The sequence below is a fragment of the Micropterus salmoides genome, unplaced genomic scaffold, assembly GCF_014851395.1.
Source record: "Micropterus salmoides isolate LMB-PRFRI ecotype aquatic unplaced genomic scaffold, ASM1485139v1 Ms_hic_scaffold_11, whole genome shotgun sequence".
Taxonomy (NCBI): Eukaryota; Metazoa; Chordata; class Actinopteri; order Centrarchiformes; family Centrarchidae; genus Micropterus; species Micropterus salmoides.
This window is the reverse complement of record NW_024040152.1, coordinates 14,379,936-14,406,961: the sequence shown is the minus strand read 5'-3', so window position 1 is coordinate 14,406,961 and position 27,026 is coordinate 14,379,936. Positions and strand designations below refer to the sequence as shown.

The 27,026-nt window shown below is 44.1% G+C and overlaps 3 protein-coding genes across 4 annotated transcripts; all 3 read left to right on the top strand.

Moving 5' to 3' along the window:
- The first annotated feature begins 307 nt into the window (after window positions 1-307).
- Window positions 308-7,012, top strand: mlf2 (myeloid leukemia factor 2). Its single transcript, XM_038711116.1, has 8 exons — window positions 308-618; window positions 2,122-2,233; window positions 2,351-2,386; window positions 3,018-3,071; window positions 3,193-3,321; window positions 3,633-3,792; window positions 3,988-4,202; window positions 6,541-7,012. The coding sequence occupies exons 1-7, from the start codon at window positions 575-577 to the stop codon at window positions 4,197-4,199; spliced, it is 747 nt and encodes a 248-aa protein (XP_038567044.1). The 5' UTR covers window positions 308-574; the 3' UTR covers window positions 4,200-4,202; window positions 6,541-7,012.
- A 1,014-nt stretch (window positions 7,013-8,026) lies between these two features.
- Window positions 8,027-13,068, top strand: LOC119897422 (gamma-enolase-like). 2 transcript variants are annotated; one of them, XM_038711115.1, is made up of 14 exons: window positions 8,075-8,156; window positions 8,309-8,366; window positions 8,706-8,791; window positions 9,023-9,118; window positions 9,226-9,284; window positions 9,389-9,458; window positions 9,567-9,700; window positions 9,791-10,013; window positions 10,101-10,298; window positions 11,130-11,206; window positions 11,608-11,732; window positions 11,841-11,949; window positions 12,230-12,288; window positions 12,469-13,068. In XM_038711115.1, the coding sequence occupies exons 3-14, from the start codon at window positions 8,707-8,709 to the stop codon at window positions 12,536-12,538; spliced, it is 1,305 nt and encodes a 434-aa protein (XP_038567043.1). In that variant the 5' UTR covers window positions 8,075-8,156; window positions 8,309-8,366; window position 8,706; the 3' UTR covers window positions 12,539-13,068. The 2 variants fall into 2 exon arrangements, with proteins under 2 accessions (XP_038567042.1, XP_038567043.1); XM_038711114.1 differs by lacking the exon at window positions 8,309-8,366 and having other exon boundaries at window positions 8,027-8,156.
- Window positions 13,069-14,998: 1,930 nt separating this feature from the next.
- On the top strand, window positions 14,999-26,335 carry atn1 (atrophin 1). The gene is given in 13 exon segments (XM_038711113.1): window positions 14,999-15,273; window positions 17,125-17,264; window positions 17,749-17,850; window positions 18,180-18,299; window positions 18,469-20,415; window positions 20,417-20,506; window positions 20,508-21,313; window positions 21,486-21,702; window positions 21,814-23,009; window positions 23,011-23,327; window positions 24,583-24,726; window positions 24,903-25,083; window positions 25,581-26,335. Coding segments are annotated over 12 exon segments (5,181 nt in total). The 5' UTR covers window positions 14,999-15,273; window positions 17,125-17,237; the 3' UTR covers window positions 25,615-26,335.
- Window positions 26,336-27,026: the final 691 nt, after the last annotated feature.

Here is a 27,026-nt window from a genome sequence, read left to right as displayed (position 1 = left end):
ATAACACATTTACTTTCCTTAATCAAAATATCTTCTATAAAAAAGGCCTAGCATACTGCTATTTTGGTATCTGTTGTATTAAACTCTACTTCTTTAGACAAAACTCTATTCCAAAATTTAAGTTTATTATGGTATGCTTTATTAGTAAAATGTAATATTTTTTGTTATATTTTTGTTTACACTTTCACATCCTAAGTCATGACATTATGTGAAAAAGTTTGCTGTGAAGGTCTCTAGGGAAGTACTTTATTTTGAAAAATAAAGAGACCGGAGGTCGCGGTTGTTAGCTGGGATGCTAAATTGATCATAGCGTCGCTTCTCTTTGTCAGAGGACCGACTTCCGTTTTCATGTTTGGTCCAGGTTTCTGGAATTTACTATCTAGGAAGACTGAGCTATCTGTCGCTTTGATAAACAGTAGCAGCGATTTAGTATTTTCGTGACGGGGCTGGAAAAAAGGTTCCCCATTTCAGCCTGTTTAGAGTTTGAGTCCGTCATTCTGTTTCATCCTTGAAAAACACGACTGTTTACCTAGCTAGCTGGCTAGCATCAGCCAGCTGAGTTAAATCACCTAGCATGTTTCGGTTCCTGAATGACGTTGATGACGACCCCTACATGATGTAAGTATTGACAGTAATTAAATGTTGCTCAGACAGTGTTATTTCTCTGTTTTGCAAGAAAATCTACATACTGGCACGCTTAATCACATTTTTTCACTGTGCTTTAAGCAGGTACCTAACGTTACTCCAGCCAGCTGTGGGGGCCTACAGAGGTCCACCATATTGGATAGACAATAACAAAAAAAGCTGTCAGAGCTCAGCAGGACTTTGTTAACTAATCTCGTAGCTAGCATAGCTAAAACTGCCAATTATTAATACACGTGTAACTTCCCGTTGTTTCCCAAATAGCTTTGAGATTGAGATTTAGCTAATTGATGGCAGGTGTCAATTGGCTTTCTAGACTAGGTGCGGGAGCAACTTTACATACCATTACCTGAAGAGTATCCCATACATGACAAATGCATGAAACTGAAATATGTTGACCACCCTACCCTTTGCAAAAATAAATATACATTAATATGCATTCACAAGAAACTGAGTTGAAGGGGTTCGATACATCAGCACCCCTTTTACAGATTTACTGCACCAAGACCCACAAGATTTATTATTAGTTTGAAATAATGCAATCCTACTAAAATCTTGGTGGCTCTCTAAGGGGGTACTGTGGGCCCCCAGCATGTGCACCACCTGTCACACCATTAGCACTAGTTTATGATATCAGAACAAGTCAGGGTCAACAACATATTGCAATTTTTATAAAGTCCAGGGCTGCATTTAATTTTTATTTTAATTTATAATTTCATCTACCTATTATTTTCTCGGTTAACTGATTTGTCTGTAAAATGTCAGACAAGAGTAAAAAAAATACCAAGGTGTCTTCAAATGTCTTTTATGTCCAATCAACAGTCTAAAACACAAGGATACTTACTTTGTAAAGTAAAAATACCAAACACTCACTGGTTTCAGCTTCTTGAATGTGAGGATTTGCTTTTTTGTCTGTTTTAATGTCATGGTAAAATCAATGTTTTGTTGTCTGGGAACTTGTTCTGGGCATTTTTCATTACTTTCTGACATTTTATAGACTTTTTTGATTCATTGAAAAGATACGATATAGATTAATCAGAATTGAAAACAGTTGTTAGCTGCATTCTTAGACTCTAAATCATTCACTGGTTTCACAGGAAGAGGCACTCCAGAAAAACCTTTTACAAGTGATATGTAGGGTGTATTATTGTTTAAAAATGTTTGATACTGGTTCTGATGCAAATTTTGTTTTGCAAACCCATATTCCTGTTAACAAAAGAAATCTCTCAATCAAAATGTATTCCTCAAACAGTCATACAGGATCTGTTGAAAATAAAAAACAATCTATGAAAAAATCATGATTGATATATGAAAGAATTAATTAACAAGTTTACAGTCATACATACAGTAATTATATTCCACAGTTTCAGTCCCTCCCCATGTTATTTTAGCTCACTCTATGTGAGTTTAGTCTCTCAGTTACACCCAGTCAATTCACAAAAAGTCAAATACGTTTCAGTGTAATCTGATTTCTTCTAGGGATCCATTTGCAGCTCACAGGCAGCAGATGAGGGTTCTGTTTGGACCATTTGGCATGGACCCCTTTGCCCTCGCCCCCCAGATACAGCCACCCCGCGCACCACGCAGACAGGTAATGGTCTGCTATGTCAATGGACTGTATTCATGTGTGCTGTAGGTTTTATGTGTTTGGTATCCACATTAGTTTATCTGTTTGTTTTTGTGTTTAAAATTGTACATTTTCTTCTAGGCTAATCAGCTGACCCCCTTTGGCATGATGGGAATGGTGAGTATCTGCTTCTACGACCTCCTTCAATACCTGCTAAAAGTTGAACTTATATGTCTAAAAGTGTCTTTTAATATTACAGATTACACATGTACTATCAAGTGACTTGACAGAGTCATCAAAAAGAGCTTCAGGTGGAAAGGACAGTATTGTGTGAAAAGCAGTCTACAGGTATTCTGGTTTGTGATTAAATGAACCAGGGTTAGGATTTGAAAAAGGTTCCGGTATGGTATAGATTAGGTTTCAAATTAGTTTGGGTTTAGCAGAGTTTGCATAAATACTAATATGGCCAAAAAGTATATGGACATTGAGGTGAGAAAAGATGAGTACACATTATGTACTTGAACTGTGCTTGTCGTTTTTCACCTTATTACCATAATCATCAGTGATCACTGGAGAAAAGGCTAACCATTCATGCTTTGTCATTTAAGAATGTGATTACATGATGTTTTTTTCTCTGCCACAAAAGAGTTCATGGATCATTTTGCTCTGAAAGTAAGGTTGTGGGGCTGAAAGGAAGACCCCAGGGGCACTGAACTGACAATGAACGCTGTTGTGTACCACTCTGTTTACACTTGATGTTTCATCAAATGAGAATTTTTAAAGATCTCCTTTTAATTTATTTCCGCAGGGTGGAGGGTTCATGGATATGTTTGGAATGATGGGAGAAATGATGGGAAATGTGGTGAGTAGCTGTCTCAGCCAATTTCAAATCAACAGAAGCAATTGTCCTCATGAATGAAAGTCGTATCTGACCAGGACTCCATCCGCCCTTCTATCTTAACTTTTTATTTTTCTTCTCGTAGGAAAGAATGTCCGGTTCACCAAACTGTCAGACGTTTTCCTCGTCGACAGTTATCTCCTACTCCTCTTCAGATTTAGGGGCTCCTGAAGTTTATCAGCAGACCAGTGAAACGAGAACAGGCCCCGGAGGGGTGAGAGTAACTTACGGTTGTTGAAATGATTACAGTACATGTAGGGAGGCCTGGTGGGTGTCATAAAAGTAGACCTGATTATTTTCCTCAGCCTCCCAAAGCCTCACTGGACATGTGGCCTTCATGCTTTGTTAGTCCAGACATGACTGTGTCCTTCTGGCCTCATTAATACATAAAATCACTAGTAATAGTAGTGACAATAAATAGATCATGGCCACTATAAATATCATAGTTGGTATATAAATTCATTCATTTCAATCAGAGTACAGAGCATCCTGCTTGTCTTAGTACTGGGTCACTTTTCACCTCAGATCCGTGAGACGCGGCAGTCAATGAGGGACAGTGAGAGCGGCCTCGAGCGTCTCGCCATCGGCCACCACATTGGGGATCGTGCACACATAATGGAGCGTTCACGAAATCGCCGCACTGGAGACCGCGAGGAACGACAAGACTTCATTAACCTTGATGAGAGTGAGTCAATGGGCTAGAAAGAAAATTGTTAATGATTAGAGGAGGAGGGAGTACTCAAAGAAGTACAACAATTTGTCTGGCTTAACAAGAAACGGAGGTAATGTCTTTTAATTAATTAGTTGATAATGCTACAGTGACATTAGATAGATGTTAATTGTGCAACTTAACAACCTGCCCTCTGTTACTACCCACTAGCTGACGCTGCAGCATTCGATGAGGAGTGGAGGAGGGAGGCAGGAAGATACGTTCCCCCGACTGCCCGGGCGCTGGAGTATGGCCGGGATCGACGGGCAGGAGGCCAGCAGCTGGCCCTTACTGCCCCTCCCAGCTCAACGACCCCACCGGGCCATCGGCACGAGTCCCCCAGACACCGCCAGCCCCACACCCGTCCACGTTATGACTGGTGAGAGGTAAGAACAAGAGCATTGAGTATTTACAGCTTTGACTCTCTCGCCGGGTTTAGTGAGGGAACAAAATACTTATTACATTGACATGGCTATTATCTGGCTAATCTATGGAATTTGACGTTGCTCTTAACGTTACACACAATTTACATAAAGATGAAGAAGAAATAGTCATACATGGATTTTTGTTTTGCCGTATATGCTGGCTAATAGATAACAAGAAATTGTAGTACAGAAATTATTTTTGCAACTTTGTCACTACGCCTTGGGTGATTCATCAACATCATCACTTACAAAAATACTTCGATTTGCAGAAAGTGTGTTGGCACGTTGTAATTAAGTGCTACAACCAGTCAAAGCAGGCATTTCCCCCAGGGAAAAAAGCTGCAGCTTAAAAATCTCCCTTTACGACCATATAAAGTTTGGGAGTATTTTGGACCCAACAACGTGGCGCTCCCCTGTGCACCAACACTTAAAGCAGCACCTACATGTGAAGCAAAATCATCCCAGAGCACTTTGTCAAGATGGCAGCAAGACAGCACCGTGTTTACTTTTTGTCCCCACATAAGCACGATATATTAGAATTATCAACACGAGGAACATGTCTCTGTGAGTAGTCACCTGAAATTGATTACATGTTATAAGTAATTTCTTCCCCGCTGCTGTTATGGTAACATTACACCATGTGTCATCTAACATTTAGCTGTTTTCTATTTTCTGTTTATTTAAACGTTTAATGGCCACTGTGTGAGAAAATAGCTTAAACGTTACAGACTGTTACTTTTTACTGTAAATTTGCCTGCGATTATCTTACTGCATATTACTTCAGTGATGAAATGGAACCATCCAATTTAATTAATCTGTGTGCCACAGCAATCCTTTTCAATTTGAGGTCCATTTTTTTCTGATCAGGGATCAAATAGGGACTGTTATTATTATAAATAGCATAACACAGCAGTGACGTGGAAATTAGACACACTTTAAAATATGCCATTACTGTCATTATTGAAATGTGCTTTATGTGTTTCTCTTTCAGGATGATGACTGAATAAAATATTTAATTATTAATTAGACACATTTTTTATATTTATTTGGATAAATTAATTGTAATATAAATTGAGTAATAGTAAAAATAAAAAAATCTTTAGAATAATCAATAAATTAGTCATTAGAATAATCGACTAATTGAAAATATTATAGTTAAGTAAATTTAAAAAATAATCTTTAGGTGCTTCTCTAATTGTCACCATTACACACTGACTGTTTATTTTTTTACTGTAAAATGTCTTGCTCAATACATATCTTGGGCACATTTTTAAAAAATGGATTCAAAGCAAAAATGTTTTATGTTTATGATTTAAAATATATAAATTTTAGCCAATATATTATCGGATTTTTAAAACTCTCAAAAATGAATATCAATATCGGCATTAAAATGTGCAGGTTGTACATCTAAATGGGTCGGGCTTCATTTTAAATGTCTGCTTTTATTCCCTCACTGTACATGAAACAATGTCGTCTCTGCACATCTGAAACATAAAGTTGTGTTTTTTATGGCTTCCTGTAACAAGTTAGTAAAACAAAACCTTTAACACAGTTCATCATGAGGACAAAATTCTGCAGAGAGACAATAAAAGCAGACAACACCACCAATCAGACAACACCATCCAGATAATAAAAACCTCCCAGAGGAGAGACGGTTTTAGATTTGAAGCAGGTGCAGAAAGTGATGAGTTGGGTGTCACTTGGCTTAAAAACTTTTATGTTTCAGTTAACGCAAGACGTGGGTGTCATTTTACATTTGGATGTTTTTTACTTTTTATTGGTAGATCAGTTTAACATAACTGAACCTCGTAAATAGAGCTCCAGGTATTCTGGTTTGAGTAATCCTCAAGCCTCCAAGACACAGTAGACATAATGATGTCTGATGATATAAAACTGGCACGTTATGGTAAAAATTTGCGCTCCTACAATAACCGTGATGTTGAAGGCTCTTTGCATGTTAGAGTGTACGAGATGGGTCTGGTTTTAATGTCAGATTGTGTATTGAATGTCTGTTAAATAGTAGCACAACAATGTAAATGCCAGAAGAGAAAATATGCAGGTCACAACTTCACAACTCTTCCATCTACCTGTACCACTCTAAAATTTAATATAATAAAAAACAGACTTTTGATGGAAGCTGTCTTTGATCACCTAACTGCTGAATTGGCTTTGTGGGTGTGTCCGGGACCACCATTTTGGATAGACTACTGTGGTTCATGTTGTGTTTAGCTCTGTTGATGCCATCTGCCTGTCTGTAATTTGTTGTAAAACACTGGTCTTGGTTGAATTGTCCCTGCAGGTGTCACACTTGGGCGACCAGATGGAAGGAGTTGAGGGAAGATTTCCCCCGATGCTGTGAACCACGCTGAAGATGGAAGTTGATGAACGTCACAACTACCCGTCGTAAATGTTTGATATGACTGGACTGTCTTTACATGAACAACATATGCACACATACAACAAACCCCCCACACACTTGATAGTTACATTTACAGTTGTACCTCTCCACTGTTACACCCAACACACACAATGGCACCGCTGTGCAAACTATAGGGTATAACTACACTCTATATATATATATATATAACTCATTCTCAAAACTTGACATGTGTTTTTGCCCACTGCACTTAAGTGCTACAGTATACAGTACGTCTGCTGTACAGTCCATTGTATGTTTGTGAAGACACTAGTGTGTCAGTGAATTGAATTGTATACTGTTAACTAATTAATCTAACTAAATAAAAGTTCATTAAACATTGTTAGATAATTACAAAATGTGTCTCTGCTGTGGTTGTGTTTGAGATTGCATGTTGTGTATGTGTGTGTTTTTTTTTAACAAAATTGCACAACTCATCAACTTATAGCTTCAAATCAACTAAAGCTGTCAATTATTTCAGTTCTTTTTGCTCCTCTGTAATTGTATTTACACACACACACACACACACACACACACACACACACACCCCACCCTTTCTGCATGTATTCGTGTGCTCCCCCTTCCCTATGCCACCATGTCTGCAGGTCATGTGACATCCAGATGGAGCTCAAAAGTGGAGCAGCCAATGAAAACCATCCTCTTCTGACAAATCACTGCCATAGCAGGCTGTATAGCCCTGCCTGCCTCCTGTGTTTCGCTGGATCTTTAATTACATCCACAACTATTTTTAAATGCAAATCCTCCCTCTAGCAGGCATTGCTCTTGTCACCTGTCTACCTGTCTCCTTGTCCCCTTTAATCCCCATCATTAGATCTCTAAGGTTCCGACAAGGCAGCTCTTTTGGTGCATCTGTCTTTGCTTAGATGTGTCCTCCTCATTGTTTCTTTGACATTTTCTGCCTGTCATCCACATCTGAAGTGTACAGATGTTATTTCCATTTTTCTAGCAATTCCTTACTTTTCAGCCAGTTATGACATTCTTTGCAGGATAACAGCACTGCCGGGATTTGGCAGCAACCACAACAACAATTATCATGTTAGCAGTGTGCTGGGACAGTAGCTGCACACATGTCATGAATGCTGCTGCAGATGAGCAGGTGTATGCTGGGCGAGCAGTACCAAACAAATGACAGGATTTGTTGGGAGTCAGGAAGATGATGTTAAACGTAAAGTCACGGTGCAAAACACATCTTTGACCTTTTTCCTCGAGTTATTTCCCTGCATCTTTACTAAAACAAAAGAAATGTGTGCAACCTCTGCTATTCAACTCTCTCCCTCCTTACACCCTATTTTTTTCTCCTTTCCCAGTTTCGTTCGTTCCCTCCCCTCCTCTCTGCATCTTCCAATGACTCACATGCTCCCCCTCCCCCTATGTGTCATGTTTTCACCCCTTCTCCTCCCACCTCCCCAATCCCTCTGTCTCCCTCTCATTCGCCCACATACGCTCACTTTCTCCACAAGGCTTCAAACACGCTGCAGGTAACGTTTAAAAAGATTGATCTATTTCTTCATTCCCTCCATCCCTCTAAAACGTACTCCATCCCCCTTCCCTCTTCTCATTTCCTTCTGCGCTGTGTTTACTTACTCACCATCTCATCTCTCCATTGGTCTTCTTTCTCTCACTGAAACAGCAGAGAAAATTGAACTGGCTTGTGGTTCGGAACAGGTTGACAGTAGATTAATAAATAGGTATGCATTATTAGCTTTTGATATATGTCTCCTCTTTGAAAATGTGGTTGTGTGTGTGTGTGTGTGTGTGTGTGTGCCAGCAATCATCCTAGGAAGCATCTTTTCCACACCTTTCCATCCCTAAGGCTGCGTCACTATTATCAGGAAGAGTGTGAAGTCCTTGTAGCTAGTGTAGCATAAATGTAGCATTTGAAATTTCATACGCATCTATCTTTTTTTTTTTATGTTTTTTTTTAAGGAAAATGAAATGGAGTCCTTAAGATTTTGTATATGAGTGCTGGGTTGTAATGTGCAGTACAAATGGTTAAATAAAGGTAATGTTTCTTGTTTTTTTTATAGGATGTCCATACTGAATATTGTTGCCAGGGAGATCCTGGACTCCAGGGGAAACCCTACTGTGGAAGTAGATCTGCACACTGGCAAAGGTTAACAAGAAAAAACATTAAAAAGCATCATTCACATACTGTATTTGTGTTTTTGCCTGATAATGGGCTTGACAGTATACCTTGTCTAATCTGAACCTTGAAAAATCACAAGTGTGTATTCACACAAGCTTAACTACCCTTTTCCAATCCTCTTGCCATTGCCACCGCTTCAACCTTTCACCCCTACACATGGACCTCTCTCATCACCCGCCAATCCCCTCTCTATTCTAGGTCTGTTCAGGGCTGCTGTACCTAGCGGGGCATCCACCGGCATCTACGAGGCTCTGGAGCTCCGGGATGGGGACAAGACTCGCTACAAGGGCAAAGGTGAACACTGAACGAGATGTATTGTCTGTGTCTCTTTCATGTCCCCTCTCTGCTTTTGCGCTGAGCTTTTTCTTGTGTGTCTCTCTCTCTCTGTCTTGCTGTCTAAGGTGTTACCAAGGCTGTTGGTCACATTAATGACACCCTTGGACCTGCGCTCATCCAGTCGGTGAGTGGCAGTGCAGAATATGAATAATTTTAAGCAGACATGGCTAAACAACATGGTGAAAAATGAAGAACTATTGTATGATAGACATTTTGTTCTTCTTTCAGGGAATCAGTGTGTTGGAGCAGGAGAAACTAGACAACATCATGATTGAAATGGACGGCACTGACAACAAATGTAAGCCTCATCTCGTGTATGTTGATGGCATATGTGTAATGACATGTTTCTGCCCCAGTGGTTACTGACTGCGCCCATGTGTTGTGTGACTGCCTATGTTTCTCCCAGCTAAGTTTGGGGCCAATTCTATTCTTGGAGTATCACTGGCCATATGTAAAGCTGGCGCAGCAGAGAAAGGTGTCCCCCTGTACCGTCACATTGCTGATCTGGCAGGAAATGGAGAGTTGGTCCTCCCAGTTCCTGTGAGTCTTCTATATTTTTGTATTGTGCAGAGAATGACAAACACAAGAGCCCCAAAACAATCTCATCTCCCATATCTGTCCCTCACTCAGGCTTTTAATGTGATCAATGGGGGCTCCCATGCTGGTAACAGGCTGGCTATGCAGGAGTTCATGGTACTTCCTGTCGGGGCGGAATCTTTCCGTGATGCTCTGCGTGTGGGTGCGGAGCTCTACCAGACACTGAGAGGTGTCATCAAGGAGAAATATGGCCAGGATGCAACAAATGTGGGAGACGAGGGAGGGTTTGCCCCTAATATACAAGAGAACAGTGAAGGTAAGCACAACCACATGTAAACATTCCTTTCCCCGTCCTTTGTATTCCTGTGATGCCACTTTTCATCTTTCTGTTTCTCTCCTGCAGCCCTGGAGTTGATAAAGACAGCCATAGAGAAAGCGGGCTTCACAGACAAAGTGGTGATAGGGATGGATGTTGCTGCTTCAGAGTTTTTTATCGAGGGCAAGTACGACCTGGACTTTAAGTCTCCACCCAATGCTGCCCGTAATATCAGTGCTGAGGAGTTGGCCAGCATCTACCAGGGCTTCATTAACAACTACCCAGGTGTGTATTCTGATGTGTGTGAGTCAGAGTTTAGCCCAGAAATGGGTAAAAAATAATTTTTCGCTTACAGCTGTTACAGCTAAATAGAGAACATGTGGACGACTCCCATTCATTGTGGACCTTTAAAATAAGGGAACTGTATTCACTGAGCCTCAAGGCATAGACTCATTGAGAGATGTGTGTCAGTGTTAAAAGCTGTTTTAACTTCCATCTGTAAATTTAGCCAGGTGTGATGCTGGCAGACTAAAGTCAATCTAAAATCAAGAAACAAGTTAAAAACAATAATCATTATGCTGTATGGCATGTCAGTTACAGTAGAAGCAGAACACACACGGGCGGCAATAAAAACAGCACAAATTACAGTTACAAGCAAGGACAGGCATGAGCAACAGTAATATAGTAAGTAAAGCAAATTAAAGCAAAAGCAGACATAAGCAAAGATGGATAATTCTACAATTGCCATATTTCTTCATTGCCTCTTAGAGAAACTAACAGAACAAAAGAGCTTTAGGTCTCCACATCCCGATCTCTCCTCCTGACACTCAGGCCCGTTAAAGAGGTTTTAATTATGCCCTACAGCACGCATTTGGCAAGCAGGGACCTACTCTGGTGTGGCTCTTTAGTCTGTCAATGGTGTGCTTCCTGCGTGTGTGTGCAAAGTGCCTGTGTGCATCTGTGAGTGAATTTTTAGACATTACTCCCATTAGAACCTTTAATTGGCAATTTCACTGGTGCTCTACTCCTATTGACTTTTAGGTGAGTCATGGAAAAAAAGGTCATAATATTAGACGTATGCAAAACAATAATCCTACCCATCTCTCTTTCCTTCAGTGGTGTCTATTGAAGATCCTTTTGACCAGGACGACTGGCCTGCTTGGTCGCAGTTCACAGCCTCAGTGGGCATCCAGGTAAGATATCAGACTTTGTCCTTGTAATCTGGGAGTGAATTAGTTCAGTAGGTCCTTAAAGGGGTACTCCAGCAATTGAGTATTACACTTCGCACTACTGTTTATGAAAATGGTCAACATTGATGCTGCAGAGGTTGAAATATTCTGATTTTTAGTTGCCGTCATGGCTGCAAAATGCTGGATTCTGCAATGTCGGTAATGAAATTTCATAGCAGATTTTATTGACTCTCCTTGCCTGGCAAATATGGTGATTGTCATGTGTAAAATCTGTGGAATTCCCCTTTAATATTTTTGGTTTATGGATTTACGTACGTCAGGCAGCAACAAACATTAATACTCACTGGGCTAAGTAGACTTGCTACTATCAATCTGTCTGTAACTTTGTTGTATAAATTGTGCAGGTGGTTGGAGACGATCTAACGGTCACTAACCCACGCAGGATACAACGAGCCGTGGAGGACAAGGCCTGCAACTGCCTGCTGCTTAAAGTCAACCAGATTGGCTCTGTCACAGAGGCCATCAAGGCGTGAGTTGATTCTGAGTGTATTTGTTGCATGGGTATAGGCACACATGTCCGTGTACATGCCTGCCATGTGAGAGCAAGCATCATATTTATACCGCCACTGCCTCTCAGGTGTAAGCTGGCCCAGGAGAACGGCTGGGGTGTGATGGTGAGCCACCGCTCAGGAGAAACAGAGGATACCTTTATAGCTGACCTGGTGGTTGGTCTCTGCACTGGACAGGTAACGCACATTCCCACACATACTCCATTTCCCATTTTAGTTGCTTATAGAATTCTTCATTTGTGTCATGAGACGATGCAAAACTGCAGCAACAGTACAGTCCAAGAAATCTTAACATACAACTTTAGGAGTAGTTGCCATTTTGCCATTTTGCCAGACTGTGATAAAGAAGTGATTTATCCAAAATCGAAAGATCGCTGTGAAAATAACTGTTATTTGCTGTCCAAATACCAAGTGTTATTTACTCTCTGTGATCTGTGGTATTTGTGTCTCCCTTCAGATCAAGACTGGAGCTCCCTGTCGATCAGAACGTCTGGCCAAATACAATCAGCTCATGAGGTTGGTAATCATAGCTTGATTTGTATATGTGTAGAAAATCTTTACCACTTAAAGCACTTAATGCCGGTTTTATATTTCTCTTCTTCTTTCCTTCTTTGTTTCATATGTTGTCCTCTTACACATTCATCCGTCTGCTCTGCATTTCTCTCTATCCTCTTCCTCACCTCCTCTCCCTCTCAGGATTGAGGAAGAGTTGGGTGACCAGGCCCGCTTCGCTGGGCACAACTTTCGCAACCCTAGTGCCCTTTGAGTACCAGGCCATTAGCAGTGGCACACAAGAAAGCACGCATACAAACAAATCATGTTGTATTTCCCTGACGGATGCATAGTAATGACATAATAACACCTGTTTTAGCAAAGCTCCAAACACACTTAAAAGCATTAAGACTAATTCCTTTTCAAATAACTAAAATGCACAGATAATGCACCGTAGCTACAGTATATTGACCTGACTCCTCTGCAAATGATTGACTTAATTGACTCCAGCCAGTTGGAGCAAATCCTGAGCAAAGCCTGGAGGGGGGAAAATCAGTGTTTCACCTCTCAGCAAGATGAGCACTTGCCCTGATGCAGTTGTTAGTTTCTTTCTCTTTCCTGATCCCTCTGACTGTCTCCTTTTGACTCACTGCAGATGTGTTTTGATCTTGTGTGTCCTGTTGTTTCCTCTTCCTCCAGTTCTAATGTAATTTTTGATGTGAACCCTCCGCAGCTTGCCAAACAATTGTATCTGTTTTTTGTCTGTCTGAGGTTAAGCTTAATAAAGAAATGGATACCTGTTAACTCAAACCAAAGCTCTCTGTGTATTTGTTTAAAGAGGAGGCTCTGCCATTTGTTCTCTTGCTTCACTGAATCAAATATGACTTTGTCTGCAGTGCTTTCTAGAAAGTAGAAACAATCAAGCATGTTGCACTTACGGCCTCATTAAATATTGATGTCACAGCAGGTGTTTGACATCGCTTACGAAAAAAGATCGTACAGGAATCCTACAGAAAATAATTTATGGTCATTCTTGCTGGTTAAAATCTACAAGAATATTATCTCACGTATACAGGGTTTTGGGAATAATTTTTCTGCAGGATCTTTAAAGGATCATGACGGAGTCCTTCAGGAATTTTTGAAGCAATTCAACAGGAATTCAGCAAATCCTGCAGGAACTTAGGAGGAATCCTCTGACTCATCTGCAAGAATTTGCTTTCATAGTTCTTGCATGATGCCAGCTAAAGGAACTAAAGCAATAATTCATGGCCACCTCTCTTACTTCTGCACATGCAAAAATATGTACCAAGAGAAATCTGTATTACATGCAACACCGGTCGAATTGCCGGTTCGAATCCAGCTCGGACCAGAGTTGTGGAGCGTGGACTGGTAGCTGGATAGGTGCCAGTTCACCTCCTGGCCACTGCCGAAGGAGGCCTTGAGCAAGCTCCTGAACCCCCAATTGCTCGGGACTGACTGTCAGCCCCCTCACTCTGACATCTCTCCGTGGTTGCTGTGGGTCGTGTTTGTGCATGTGTGTGTCTTTCAGACCTGTGTGTATACTAACATAATAACAGAGTGAAAACATGGAGTTTCCCCTCTGGGGATTAAATAAAGTATATCTTCTTGTAATTCTCTACTTACCAACTTTTACTATTACTTATATTCCTTTTATGCCTTGCGAGAATCTGTACCAAAGATTTCCTCGGGGATCAATAATATGTATTGTTGCAACATAGCATATTTAAAATAATAATAGGGCAACCTCGAGCTCACACTTTGTAACGTCGTGCGACTGCAGATCAATTATCAGCTTGCACGAGCCGTCATTGCGCAAGCCGAGCAGCAGAGGGAGCGCAAGCGCGTGCTGGGCTTCTGGTGATGATGATGACGGAAGGCTACAGCCGCGCAGGCGCACCAGGCACAGTCTCCGGCCTGGTTTCCATAGTTACCACACAATAGGAGACGGGACAGGGGGCTGCGTGAAGGGGAGAGAGGGGGAGACCGACAGCAGCGGAGAGGGGTGGAGGAGGAGGTCTGCAGAGCCGCTTGACTGGACACACCGCTGCAAGCTTTTCCCAGATAGACAGTTGCTGGACAGACTCATGGCATAACATAGGCTAGAGCACGGTTTAATTACTCATTTGTTAATTGTTTGATTTATGCCACGAGTTGGAGCTTTCTTTGTCAAGTCGCTGTCACTGTCATTAAAATGCTTGCACAATAAGGCACACGTATGTCCTCTTTTGAACAAAGGCCTATTGGACTTTTTCTTCCTCTTCGGGGTTCATCGCGAGATAAAGCCACACAGTTATTCAGTCTGAAGCAGATCATGTCCATACAGTAAAGGTGACTCTGGAGGGACTAGGCAACAGAGACACAGAGAGAGACCCTCCCTCTCGATCCCCTCCCTCTTCAGAGTTTTGGCCCTCTCTCTGCGCCTCTCTTCCTCCTTCTCCCTGCCTCACTACTCCCTCCTTCTCCTCCTCCTCCTCCTCCTCCTCCTCTGGCCTGCCCCTCTCTCTCCTCATGCAAATCACGCCCTCTTCTCTCTCCCTTTTCTCTCACCCGACGTGCATCCCTCTCTCTGGCTCACCCCTCGGCTAAAAATTGTGACTGTAAGACCGGAGAGGGGTAAAAAAAAGAAAAAAAAAGAAAAAGAAAGTGCAAGTCGTCTTAGAGGAAGAGGGGGGAGTAGGTAGGGTGGGAGAGGAGGGGGCAAAAAAAGAAAAAGGGGGCGAAAGGGGGTGGGGAAGAGGCGAGGGTACGCATCAATTTGTAGTCTTCAGTTGGCACCCCTGTTTTTTTTCCTGCAACGAATAGAAAGAGGTTTCTTCTGCATTATTGTTATTACCGGAGCCCGTTGCAATATGAGCCAGCACAAGCCTCTGTTGACAGACGCCTGGGCTCTGAGGTGTGCGTGTCAACGTGCAACATAAAACGACAAAACAGAGGGAGAGAAAGGAAAGGGAGAGTGAGAGTGAGAGCACGCATCGCTGGATATTATAGGTAAGGAGAAGGAAAAAATGGATGCTTATACTCTGTATTTGGAGCTATTCCTGCTGGCCACGTTTGTGCTCTCCCTCCCATTTTTTTCCTTTGTGCTTTAATTATTATCATACTCCTGCGTTATGGCTGAATTACGTCCCAGTGAATTAATGCTAATAAGAGTGCACGACGCGCACTCACATTCCAGCGAGGAAGGGGAAGGGAGAGCCGGTGTGAAATGCCATGATTCGCCATTCCATATCATTTTTTTTATATAAGATGTGCAGCGTGTGGAAACAGCGCTGCACAGGCATCCATTCTGATTGTGAACATGTATGTGCTGCCGAACACGACTCGACCCGTCGTAGGTGGACTGTGTTCCGCCGGAGGTAGTCTGGGGCAGGCTTGTACAGCAGCTTTGGCCGGTCTCCTCTGCATGTGTATCAATAACATTCGCAGGAAGAAAGAAGAAAGAGTCGTTGCAGTGCCCGCTCGCTGGTGATGTAAGCAGAGGAACTGCATGCTGCTGCTTTGCATCACATGCAGCGGTCAATTTGTTGATAATGCATGTGCAGTGTGCGTGTGTGTTTGTGCGTAAACGTGCAGAGGGACTCGTGACGTTAATGTTGGTGTATGTTAGTGCTGTGTTTGCGTCCTAGTTGTTTACTGACCACAGCCAAGGACTTGCCAGTGGACCACAGACAGGCCAAAAGCTGCCACCTGTAACTGAGATGCATTGTGTGTACAGGACTGAATGTTTTCCACTCCTGTGTGAAGAACTTAGTCATGTGTATGTTCATTAAGGTGGCTGTAGATACACTGCATTGCCTATGAATACATGTTCCATCTTTTATGCATATGAAGTGTGAACAGTGATTGTGACAGTTAACATTTTACTCTCAAGACTGATTCAGTCACTGCAGGATGCACTAATAATTAATGCATAGCCATGTGTAGTGGAGCAGGATGTACAGGAGCTTGTCTACTTTGAATGAAACACACAAAATCAATGTGTGGCTACTGTAGCTATTTATTGGCTGCATAGCAGAGTACCATTAGCTCTGCTAACTGTTAAGCCAAATATATCTTTTTTTTCATCCAGTGGTGAGCACTATTTATATCCTCATTCAATATCCATGAGCCATTTTTTCATTGTAGTGGTCCATGAATGAATGGATTAGATGAGCCCTTGCAAAGTAGTCCACCTATGTTGTCAGGCACACCCAAATGTATGAAGGAGCTTGTACGTTTCCCTAATGGCTGGCTGGCTGGATAAATAAGCATGTGATTCTGCTGGCCATAACCGGGTCATGTGGGTTAACCACAAGTGGCTGTGGGTTTGGGCTGTTGTGGTGAAGGTGGAAGGAGGGGGGTGTGGCCCCATATTCCCAAGATGTTTGCTGAGTCTCCTGCAGACTGACATCCAAAATGCAGTCTACCAATCGGCACCTTTTTGGCTCTGCTCCTGTTATCTGTTGTTTCAGAGTTATAACATCCAATTATACTATACCCAAATCAATGCGTTCTGTTAATGTGAGTGGGTTAACCTATTCTGCCTGTGGGTTTTTGCTGCTGTGGTGAAGACAGGCAGAGAGGAAACAGAGAGTGAAAAGCTGTTGTGCCATTACAGTGTGAAGCATGCTGGGAATTTAAATATTGTAACAGGACTTTTGCAGTTCGAAACTCAGATGTTTTCATAATGTCACAAATTCTTGAATTCCTCACTGGGCCCCGACAGCAAACAATATCGTTTATTACTGCATCCTTACCTGAACTGATGTTCTCCTGGAAAACACTGAGTTCTCTATAGGATTTCCATGCAGATAAAGACTGAATACCAGTAATGCCTTCTTTGTTTATGCTTCTTTACAGGTTTTGGTAGCTCTCATGGTGTAACACACAGCCCGGTCAGTAAGCAAACAGCAACACCAGTTCAGTCCCTACAATGGCTTGTGTTGTAAAATGGACGTTTTAAAGAAGAAATAATGAAAACACGGACACACAAAGAATCGGTATGAACAAGGCCTACATCTATTTTTCACAATGATGTACCTGCCTATATTTGGGAGTATATAGCTACATCATAATTAGTTCATGTGGGGTAGTATTTCAAAATAACTGGAATGACTAAGATGTAATAATAATGTATTATTTATGTGGTTGTGAGATTGCACTTTGGTATTTTATTCTTTCCTCTGCTTACAATCTCGCCCTCTTCTCTGTCCTTCTGCCTACTCTCTATTATGCCCAATTCTTCTTTCCACCTCCCTCCCCTTTTTATTCTCCACTTGTTGTTGCCCTTGCTACATTCCACCTTGAATTGAATGATGTTTTTTCAGCTTATATTAACTATTTTAATTACACTTCAACACATCTCCTTATTTCTGTGAGTGTGTGTGTGTGTGTGTGTGTGTGTGTGTGTGTGTCTCTCCTGATTCCTCTAACTAATGGTCCACTCCTGTCCATTCCTCATTTGCTGGACTTTGGGTTTTGCAGATGCCCATGCGCAGTGGGCGACGGCGGGGGGCGAGTGAGGAGAGAAGGGGTAGACGACCGCACACCAGCCCCACTCGCCCTGAGCGCAATGATAGGCAGACGGTTAGAGCCTACCTCTTTTATCTTTTATGTGTGTGCATGCAAGTACGGAAGTCATGAAGAATAAAAAAAAAACTGTCTCTGTGTGTTGGATTTTGTGTTTGTGTGCTGTCTGTGCATGAGTCATCAGTATGATTGCCACAGACGTACCCTTGCAGTGTCAGTATTGTTCAATAGTGTGTTTTACAGCTTAGCACTTTGAAATCTTTGATGTTTCATGTTTGACATGGATGTTTTGTGCATGCAAGTATGGCTTTGTTCTAAAAACAGTCATAGGCCTGTTAAGGATTCAAAGGCGTCACTGAAGAATTAAAAGTCTTGTGTTGTTTTAGCAAAGAGGTGCTGGTGAGGAATTGGCTGGAAATCGCTTCAGTCGCAGATCACAAGGCCATGATTCATCAGAGAGTGAGGGGGAGGAACTTGTATCTCCTCCAAAGAGGCAGAAAGTTCAGGTTTGTGCTACATTTTATCAACCTGTTATATAAAGACTAATTATAAAGCTTTGATTCAGCTAAATCTTATAAAAGGCACTGTCTAAGCTATTAAGGGTTATATTCTTTGCTTCTACAAATATATAGACAGCTAATAATTCCCGCTTCACAAATGATCTTTTCTTGTCAGGATTCGGCCTCTGCCCCAAACCCTCCAACATCAACACACTCAACTGACAACTCTGCTCCTTCCACTGTCCCACCTCCAACCTCAGCTGCCAGCCAATCCCGTGAGAGTGACAACGAAGATGGCCAATCCCAGGGCAGTAGGAGTTCAGTTGTAGGGAGCCTGGCCAATAGCAGCAGTAGTCTGAGCAGCGGGCGGGATATAGACCAGGACAATCGTTCCTCATCCCCAAGTCTCTCCGCTTCACCTTTGGGTAGCCTGGACTCTGATTCTGATGGCCCAGACTCACCAAAGCAAGGAGAGAGGGAACGGGAGAAAGGCAAGGAGGGAGGAGTGGCGAAGGTGGCAGGAGAGGAGAGGAGAGCGCTACGAGATGGGAGAGGGGAGGAGTCCTGTGGAGATGGAGAAAAGCGAGATGTGGATGCACGAATTGAAGACTGTCCATCTCTTAAGCCCCCTTCCGCTCCATGCTCTTCCTCTGGTCTGCCTCCCTCTCTCCGTGGAGCAGGGGATTCATCAAACGACAGCAATACTGGGAGGAAGTCCTATTTCTCCCTGGACTCCAAGTTGATGTGCAAAGTTGAGTATGGTGGACCCACGGGCGTTGACGGTGCACTTAGTGGCAACAGAATAAATTCCAAAGCCAGCACTCAGTGTGTGACCAAGACAACTGTCTCAGGAGGAGATTTTACACATAACAGCCCCAATATTCCCCACTCTTTGCCCCCTCCGCTTCCGCCTCCACCTGCCCTGAAGCCCTTGGAGCTTGGGGGACAAAACCTGCCTGCTGAGATTAAGACAGAAAGAGACAAAATAGAAAAGGCAGACAAACTCCTGGACAAGGCTCAGTCCACTCCTCCTTCTCTGTTGCCACAGACTGTCCCCCAACCACAGTCCCAGGCCCAACCCTCCACCCACCCTCACCACTACAGCTCCACCAGTTGGCAGGGTGGCACAGCAACTGCTTGCCAGGGGAGCTGGGGCTACACCCGTTACCCTGGCAATCACCACGCACATCAACCACAGCACCAGCCCCCGGTGCAGCAGCAGCAACTTCCCTCTGTTTACAACCCTCCATCCTCTCGCCACTCCTCCTCCCACCCCTCTTACCTCCCCCATCCTCACCCCCACCCCCACAGGGAGTACCTTCCCAGGTACGCTGGAGGGGCAGGGGACAGAGAGAGGGGGGCTGCAGGAGAGAGGGAGAGGGGAGTGAGGGGGGAGTGTGGGGGGAGGGAGATCAACAGAGAGTTCTCTGCTCCCATTGGTAACAGCAGCAACAATAGTAGCGGGGGTAATAGTAATAGTACTTGTGGTGGGATGGGGGGGTCCAACAGCATCCAAGGCAGGGAGTTTGGAAGTCTGTCAGTGGGTCAGAACCGGGAGTTCCAAGGTTCTGGGAGAGATGGACCTAACTTGGGTCCTGAAAGAAGAGACTTTGGTCCAGCTTTCAGAGACAGAGAGCGAGAGAGGGATAGGGAGCGGGATGCAGGGAGGGAGTTTCCTCTGCCAAACCAAAACCAGAGTAGAGACTTTGGCCCCAATGGAACTGGAGGGGGTCATCCCAGAGACAAAGATGGAGGCAGATGGGGTGAGTTTGGGGGCCAGACAAGAGAGGTTGTAGGCAACAGTAACCCAAACAACAATTCCATCCCCCAGGGAAACCCCCCAAGTTCAACCAGCGGGCTACCTGTCACCCCTATGCTAAACCGAGACCCACCTGCATCACCCCAAAACAATCCCAGTCACCCTTCCCATTCCTCCCTGCCCCCACACCCCCACCCACATCCCCCAAACTCATCCAACCGAGACTTCCCTCCTCCCATGGACCAGGCACAAACCCCCTCCTCTGGAGCAGACCACTTTCACAGAGAGTATCCTCCCACAGCATTAAAAGAGTTTCCTGCTGGGGCGCCTCCTTCAACTGGCACAAATCGAGAGTACCTTAGCCCCCCCTGGGGTAACTCCAAACCTGGGACGAGAATATTCAGGGCCTGGAGGAACCCATCACCCCCACCCACCTCACCCCCATTACCAGTCCGGCCCCCAGAGACAGAGAGAGAGACTCAAACCTGCGAGAGCCTGCTCTGTACCAAAATCGTGGAGTCCCAAATCAACCTCCTGCACTCTCTCCTTCCTCCTCTTCCAGCCACCATGGACATCCTCCGAATGCTCCTTATCCCCCTCCTCCTCCCCAGGCTCCTCAACCCCCATCTCAAACCTCCCACACCCAGCCACCCCCATCAGGTATGGCACCCAATGTACGTCCTCCGCACTACCAGTCTTCTGCCCAGACTCCTCCAACCCCGCTATCTCCATTACCCAGCCCATCCACAAATCAGATGGGAGGCTTCCCATCTTTTCCCCCCGGCTCCTCCTCTGGGCCCAACATGCCACTTCCTGGGCCGGGTGTATCATCTAGCTGTTCACCTGGATGTCGCCCCTCCCCTTTCCATGGCACTTTGAACAGCCACCCTCCATTCAGTGGAACGTACCACTCCAATGGGAACAACGGCAGTAACATGGCCAACAGCAATAACAACAGTAGCGCACCCAATAGCAGCAATACCAACTCGCAATCACTTTCGCCTCAAAATGTCTCAAAAGGACCTCCACCTCTTGGCAACTCAGCCAACAACAACAACAACAGCATTTCAACCCCTGCCTCTAGTTCTTCTCTCCCTGGTGGAGATGGACATTCTGATTCAGGCCCACCTCCCACACCTGTTATCAAAGAGGAACCAATAGAAGACAGGGAAGAGAGTGAAAGCCCACCACCAGTGTTGAGAAGCCCCTCTCCTGAACCCAAACCTGTGGACATTCCCATCCACGCCAGCCAATCTGCACGGTAAAGTCAAAATTACATCATTATCCTATTTGAGATTGTCAATGTGTCACTCTGCTCAGTCCCTCTTCATGCGATCAGATGTAATTAACAGTAATGGTAACTGTTACGATGGTATTTCTGAATTCTGATGGTTGTAGTAATGATGTACTACACTGCTGTCACTCGTGTCTAGGTTTCACAAGGTCCTTGATCGTGGCAGCGGGAATTCTTGTGCCCGCAGTGATGTCCTCTTTGTCCCGTTGGATGGCTCTAAACTGTGGAAGAAGAGGAATGAGGTGATTGAAAGGGCACGCAGGGAGGTCGAGCAGCGGGCCAGAGACCTAAGAGAAAAAGAGAGGGAACGAGAGAGGGAGCGTGAGCGTGAGAGGGAGCTGGATCGACATCTACAGGTGACCACATTTGATGGATTTGGTGTAGATTAAATTGATCACCTTAATGGAAGGGGAGCAAAGCAGATCAGGGCAGATGTGATTGACTGTCTTTTACTGTTTTCTCTGCAGCAGCAGAAGGATGTCAACGCTGCTGGAGGGGGTCGCCAGGGCTCCTCTCTATTCTTCCCCTCCTCATCTTCTATTATCCTTGACCCTTCATCCTCTTCGTCCTCCTCCACGTGCAACTCTGTCTCCCACCCTCCCCCTCACCCCCAGCATCATCCCTCACACCCGCATGCTCACCTTCCTCCCGCACACCATCTCCACCCCACCCTTGCTCACTCTATCCCACACTCCCTCCTCCTGCCATCCATGGGTGGGGCATCAGCAGTGGTTGGCCCTCAGGGAGCCCTGGGAATAAGTTTAGGAGGTCCGTATCTGGGCCCTGACACCCCAGCGCTGAGAACCCTGAGCGAGTATGCCCGCCCTCATGCTATGTCTCCACTCGGGGCAGTAAGTCGTGCCCAGGCACACCACCCACAAGTTCACCATGGCCACCCCCATGTCCACCCCTCATTCTTCCTTCCTCAGTTCCAGAATCATGCTTTAGGCCACCCGCATCACCTGCCTACTGATGCAGCTACAGCTGCAGCCATCTTGGGCTTTTTGTATGGTGGCAGCCTTGAAGGGGGTCCAGGTGTTGGAGGCCACGCTGGGATGGCAGGAGGCCCAATACCTGGAGGTATTGGAGGTGCAGGGTTAGGAGGCGTTGGCTTTCCCCATGCAATGTCTGCACATCGAGATCGAATGAAGCCAGGATTTGAATTTAAGAGTGATGAGCGGGTTTATCCACCAGGGTCCATACCTGATCCTGCAGCTCTTGCCCTTGCTCACTCTCAATCTCACCATGCTCATGCCAATGCCCATGCGCATGCGCACTCCTTGCTCCTTGGAGGAGGTGTCGCGGGAGGTAATGAGGTGTCAATCTATGGCACTCCTCCTCCCCCAGCTCCCGCTGGCCCCCCGCACCTTCAGAACCCGACTCTGGCTCCAGTAACTAGACCTCCCAACCCTCCTGCCCCTCAGTCCCTGTCCAATCCACCCCCTTCATCTCTTCTTCCACCCTCTCTACCTTCTCACCCATCATCTGCACCACCGGCTGCTGCCCCCCCAGCCCCAGCCCCAGGCCCTGCTGCTCCTCCGCCAGCTCCCCCTCCACCTGCTCCGCCGACCTCCAACGCAGCCTCACTTCATCACCCAGTCCCCCATTCTTCTTTTCCCAGCTCCCTGTCCTCACATCTGCCACCAGCCCCTGCCCCAGCCGCTCCCCCCTGAGACCTACCCTACTCCCACTCGCTCTCCTGCCTCTTATGAGCGAGACAGGAGTGGGGAAAGAGAACGGGAGAGGGAGAGAGACAGAGCAACTTTGCCGGCCTTTGGGGACAGAGAGCGAGAAAGAGAAAGGGAGAGAGAAAGGGGAGGAAGTGGTGGAGGCGGAGGAGGAGGAGGTGGAAGTGGAGGAGGAACAGGTGGAGGAGGTGGAGGAGAGAATCTGGGGCGTCTTCAGATGTTAAACGTGACACCTCATCATCACCAGCATTCACACATCCACTCACATCTTCACCTGCACCAGCAAGACACAGGTACCCACTGTTACTAACAATGCTGTCATTGTCAGTATCAACAGCCTTGAGATTACACAGATATGTTACTCTGAAAACATTTTGTAGTCAAATGCATGTAAGATTTGTGTACTAAAAAAGTGAAGGATAAGGCTAGCAATACTCAATAGACCTTAGACCTTCGTTGTTGACCAAAAAACAAAAACAAATCTAAGAGCCACACCGTTGCCCTTGATGACATGTTCCTTCTTTACGATGAACCTGGGCGCTGTAGTTTATTTTGAGTCAATCCCACATACACCATGCTGCAGCATATGTGGGATAGACACACCAAATGTGTCTTTATCCATTTACTGAAAATAGACACAAACAAATGCACTAATTGACAATGGTTAATTAACAGTAACATTTCCTAAAAATTACAGTGACTAGCTGTAAAAAAATAAAATAAAATAAATCAAGCTTAATATTTGAAAAACATAAAACTTTATATTTGTGACTCGTTTTTTTTTTTTAGGAAGAAATGGGTTTGGGGTTGTTTCCAACGGACAGGGCAGGAAAGTTGGAAAGTTTTGAGAGATGGACTAACACACTGTTTGTTTTGGTCTTTTCGAGGGAATTGTGAACAGTAAGAAAAACAAAGGACAACGCCAGCCTTATGCTTTAACTGCACTGTAAATGATGTTTTATTAGTGTAGTTCAGCTTTGAAGACACATTTTATTTGATTTCAAGGGATGTTGGACCATAGTTTTCTCTGAGACAGAACCATTTGTTCAAGTTCACTTGTTCTTAAAGAGATGTTAATTTACTCAGATCTCAGATTGTTAACACAAATCAGTAGAAAAGGTGTGACATACAAAAGAAGCATGTTGTCTTTTTGAAAGAATTCATATATAAAGTTTAAATCTGCATAGTAGGCACAAAGCAAGGTGTTTATACACGTGGCACACGAACATTTTTCCAAAGTACAGTGGATCACAGGACACTTTTTTCCCACTTACCAATGTTTGCATGCTTATTTGGTTCATTTTAGTTTGTTCTAAATTGAATACAATTGTAAAAACATTATTGCTGTTCACACACTGCGTTTCTTGGCCACTTTGCAGATTTCTCTGACTTTATTCAACTGTCTTGGCTGTTTATGTGTTACCAAGAATCCACCATCAGTTAAAATTGAACATAAATGCCTTTCATGCTGTGTTCTCTGTTTTGAATTCAATGCGTTGACTCTTATTGAATATATCCTGTATTTCCTATTACATCACTGGCATCCAGCGACGGGCGGGGTTCACCCCCTGATGGACCCGTTGGCGTCGGGGTCTCCTTTGGCACGCCTCCCTTACCCAGGAGCCACATTAGGCACCCCCATCCTGGCTCACCCCCTCACTGACAGCGAGGTGCTCCGCCAACAGCTGTTCGGTGAGGAGAAGGCTCCGCGTCCATGTACTTGTTCAGTTTTTTTCTCTAAAAACTCCACAGTGCTGAAAGTTTATGAAGAGGCTTTTTGAGTACGATGGTGATGATTGACGTTGGTGCCCTTTCCCCTCCTTTCTTTTTTTGTTTTTCTTTTGTGTTCCTTCCTGTATCGTTTACAGGTGCTCCTTTCCGTGACCTGCCCCAGCCGTCCTCCCTCACTGGTCCCATGTCAGCAGCCCATCAGCTCCAGGCCATGCAGCAGGCCCAGAGCGCAGAGCTGCAGATCCAGAGACTGGCCCTCGAACAACAGTGGATCCATCACCATCACCACCACTCCCTCACCCAGGACGAGTACTACAGGTACGGAGGCTGTGTGTGTGTGTGTGTGTGTGTGTGTGTGTGTGTGTGTGTGTGTGTGTGTGTGTGTGTGTGTGTGTGTGTGTGTGTGTGTGTGTGTGTGTGTGTGAATCCAGTCTAACCACCTCTGTTAATGCAGTGTGAGATTCAATGTTCTGTAAGGTTGAACTTACAATTATGTTCATTGTCGATTCATCTGATTAATTGATAATGTATAATGAAATGTTAGAAAATAGTGAAAAATGTCCATCACAGCTTACATTTGGCAGCCATGGGCATGTTCACAAACTGTCCATTAGTGGGTTACAATTGGCTGGCCTACCAAAGAAAAAAGCTGGCAAGATTCTGATGCATCTCAGCTGTAAGTGTTGAAAAATTTGCACAACCTCTGTGCTATATTTGAATCCTGTAAACTTCCACCTATGGATTCAAATAAAGCTTTTAAAATGTATCCCAAAACAACCTTGAACTCTAACATGTTTTCTCCTTTGTACTTCCAGTCACCTGAAGAAAGAAAGTGACAAGACCCTGTGAGGGAGGGGCACGACAAAGAGCAACATGGAGAAAACCCGAGGGAGAATGTGTGCAAAATTATAAGCAAAACAAAAGCACTGAAAACAATGAAGGAACACAGACTCAAAACAAAAGCTGGACTAATGGACAGGGAATTCACTGAAGAAAACAAGGAGATTTTGAAGGATTAACAAAAGAGGAAGGAGGGGCGTGAAAATGTTGCACACAGTCCCTGCTAACTGCACCACGTTGAAGGTCCAGACTCTAGCACTTCCCTGCATAATGTTTTGTATCGTGCTCTGTACAGTATATTAGATGGGGACGACAATAGTGAAGTACAGTATGTGTAAAATACTTGATTGCAGAAGGAATGTGTACATGAGTCTCTTTTATGTCATTGCATGTAGCTAGGCGCTTATTCTGAACTGGTGGAACTTTTGGTTCTATTTTTAGTAATTACCCCCTCTTTTGTATCTGAGGGGTGTTCTATATGCATGAGACCAGCAATTTAGTGTTATGTTATGTTTATGATCAATAGTATTGTTATTATGATTAATGTTGTCTGTTTGTTGATAATGATATAATTATATATACAGTACATATTATTTGTATTATTTTTTTACATTTTCATGGTATGGCAGTTGGTTTTTATTTTTATTTTTTATTTTCAATTTACCTTGTGAAACAAGATGCAAATGAAGGCAAAAAAATCTGGAAATAAATTATAATCTTTTTTTGCTAGTCTCTTGAGTATTCTTGCTTGCACTACTTTTCCACCCTCTCACATACATTCAGACTATTTGCCCCTGTCTTTGTTTTATACAAGTCACTCATGCACAAAGCATATCAAATTCTTCACTATCCTCCCCCTCCCCCCTCTCTTTCTGACCCCCCCCCATTCTTTCCATCGGCCCGTCCCTCCCTCTCTTGGTGAGTGTAGCTAATATGAGACACATGGGATGAGTGTGAGACATGGGAGTTGAGTCGCTCCAGTGAACACCAGCCACCCTGTAGAGCGAGCATTCCTCACTGCACTGTAAAAATGAAAAGAATTAAATATATAAAGAGAGAAATGAAAAGGAGAAAGAAAGGAGGAGCTGTGAGAGTGTGATTTACGGACGCTGCTGAAGGCTCAGGGCTGTGTGTGTTCTCACCGGGTCCGGCTGGAGGAATCTCCTTCAAACGGACACGGATCAGTGAGTACAGCCTTCACGTTGCAAGACCAAATCACTGCTGGTTTGCAAATTTGAGGACATGTAAATCTGCTCAAAGCAAACTTTACTATAATGCAGGTTTCATTTTTTGTTATAATAATGCACTCTGTCTATTTAAATTTTCTATCAGCGTTCTCTAGATACCTAAAGTCTGCCTTCCTTTATTTATACAATAAAAACTCCTCATGTTGATGTGATCTTGATTGATAGCTTTATCTG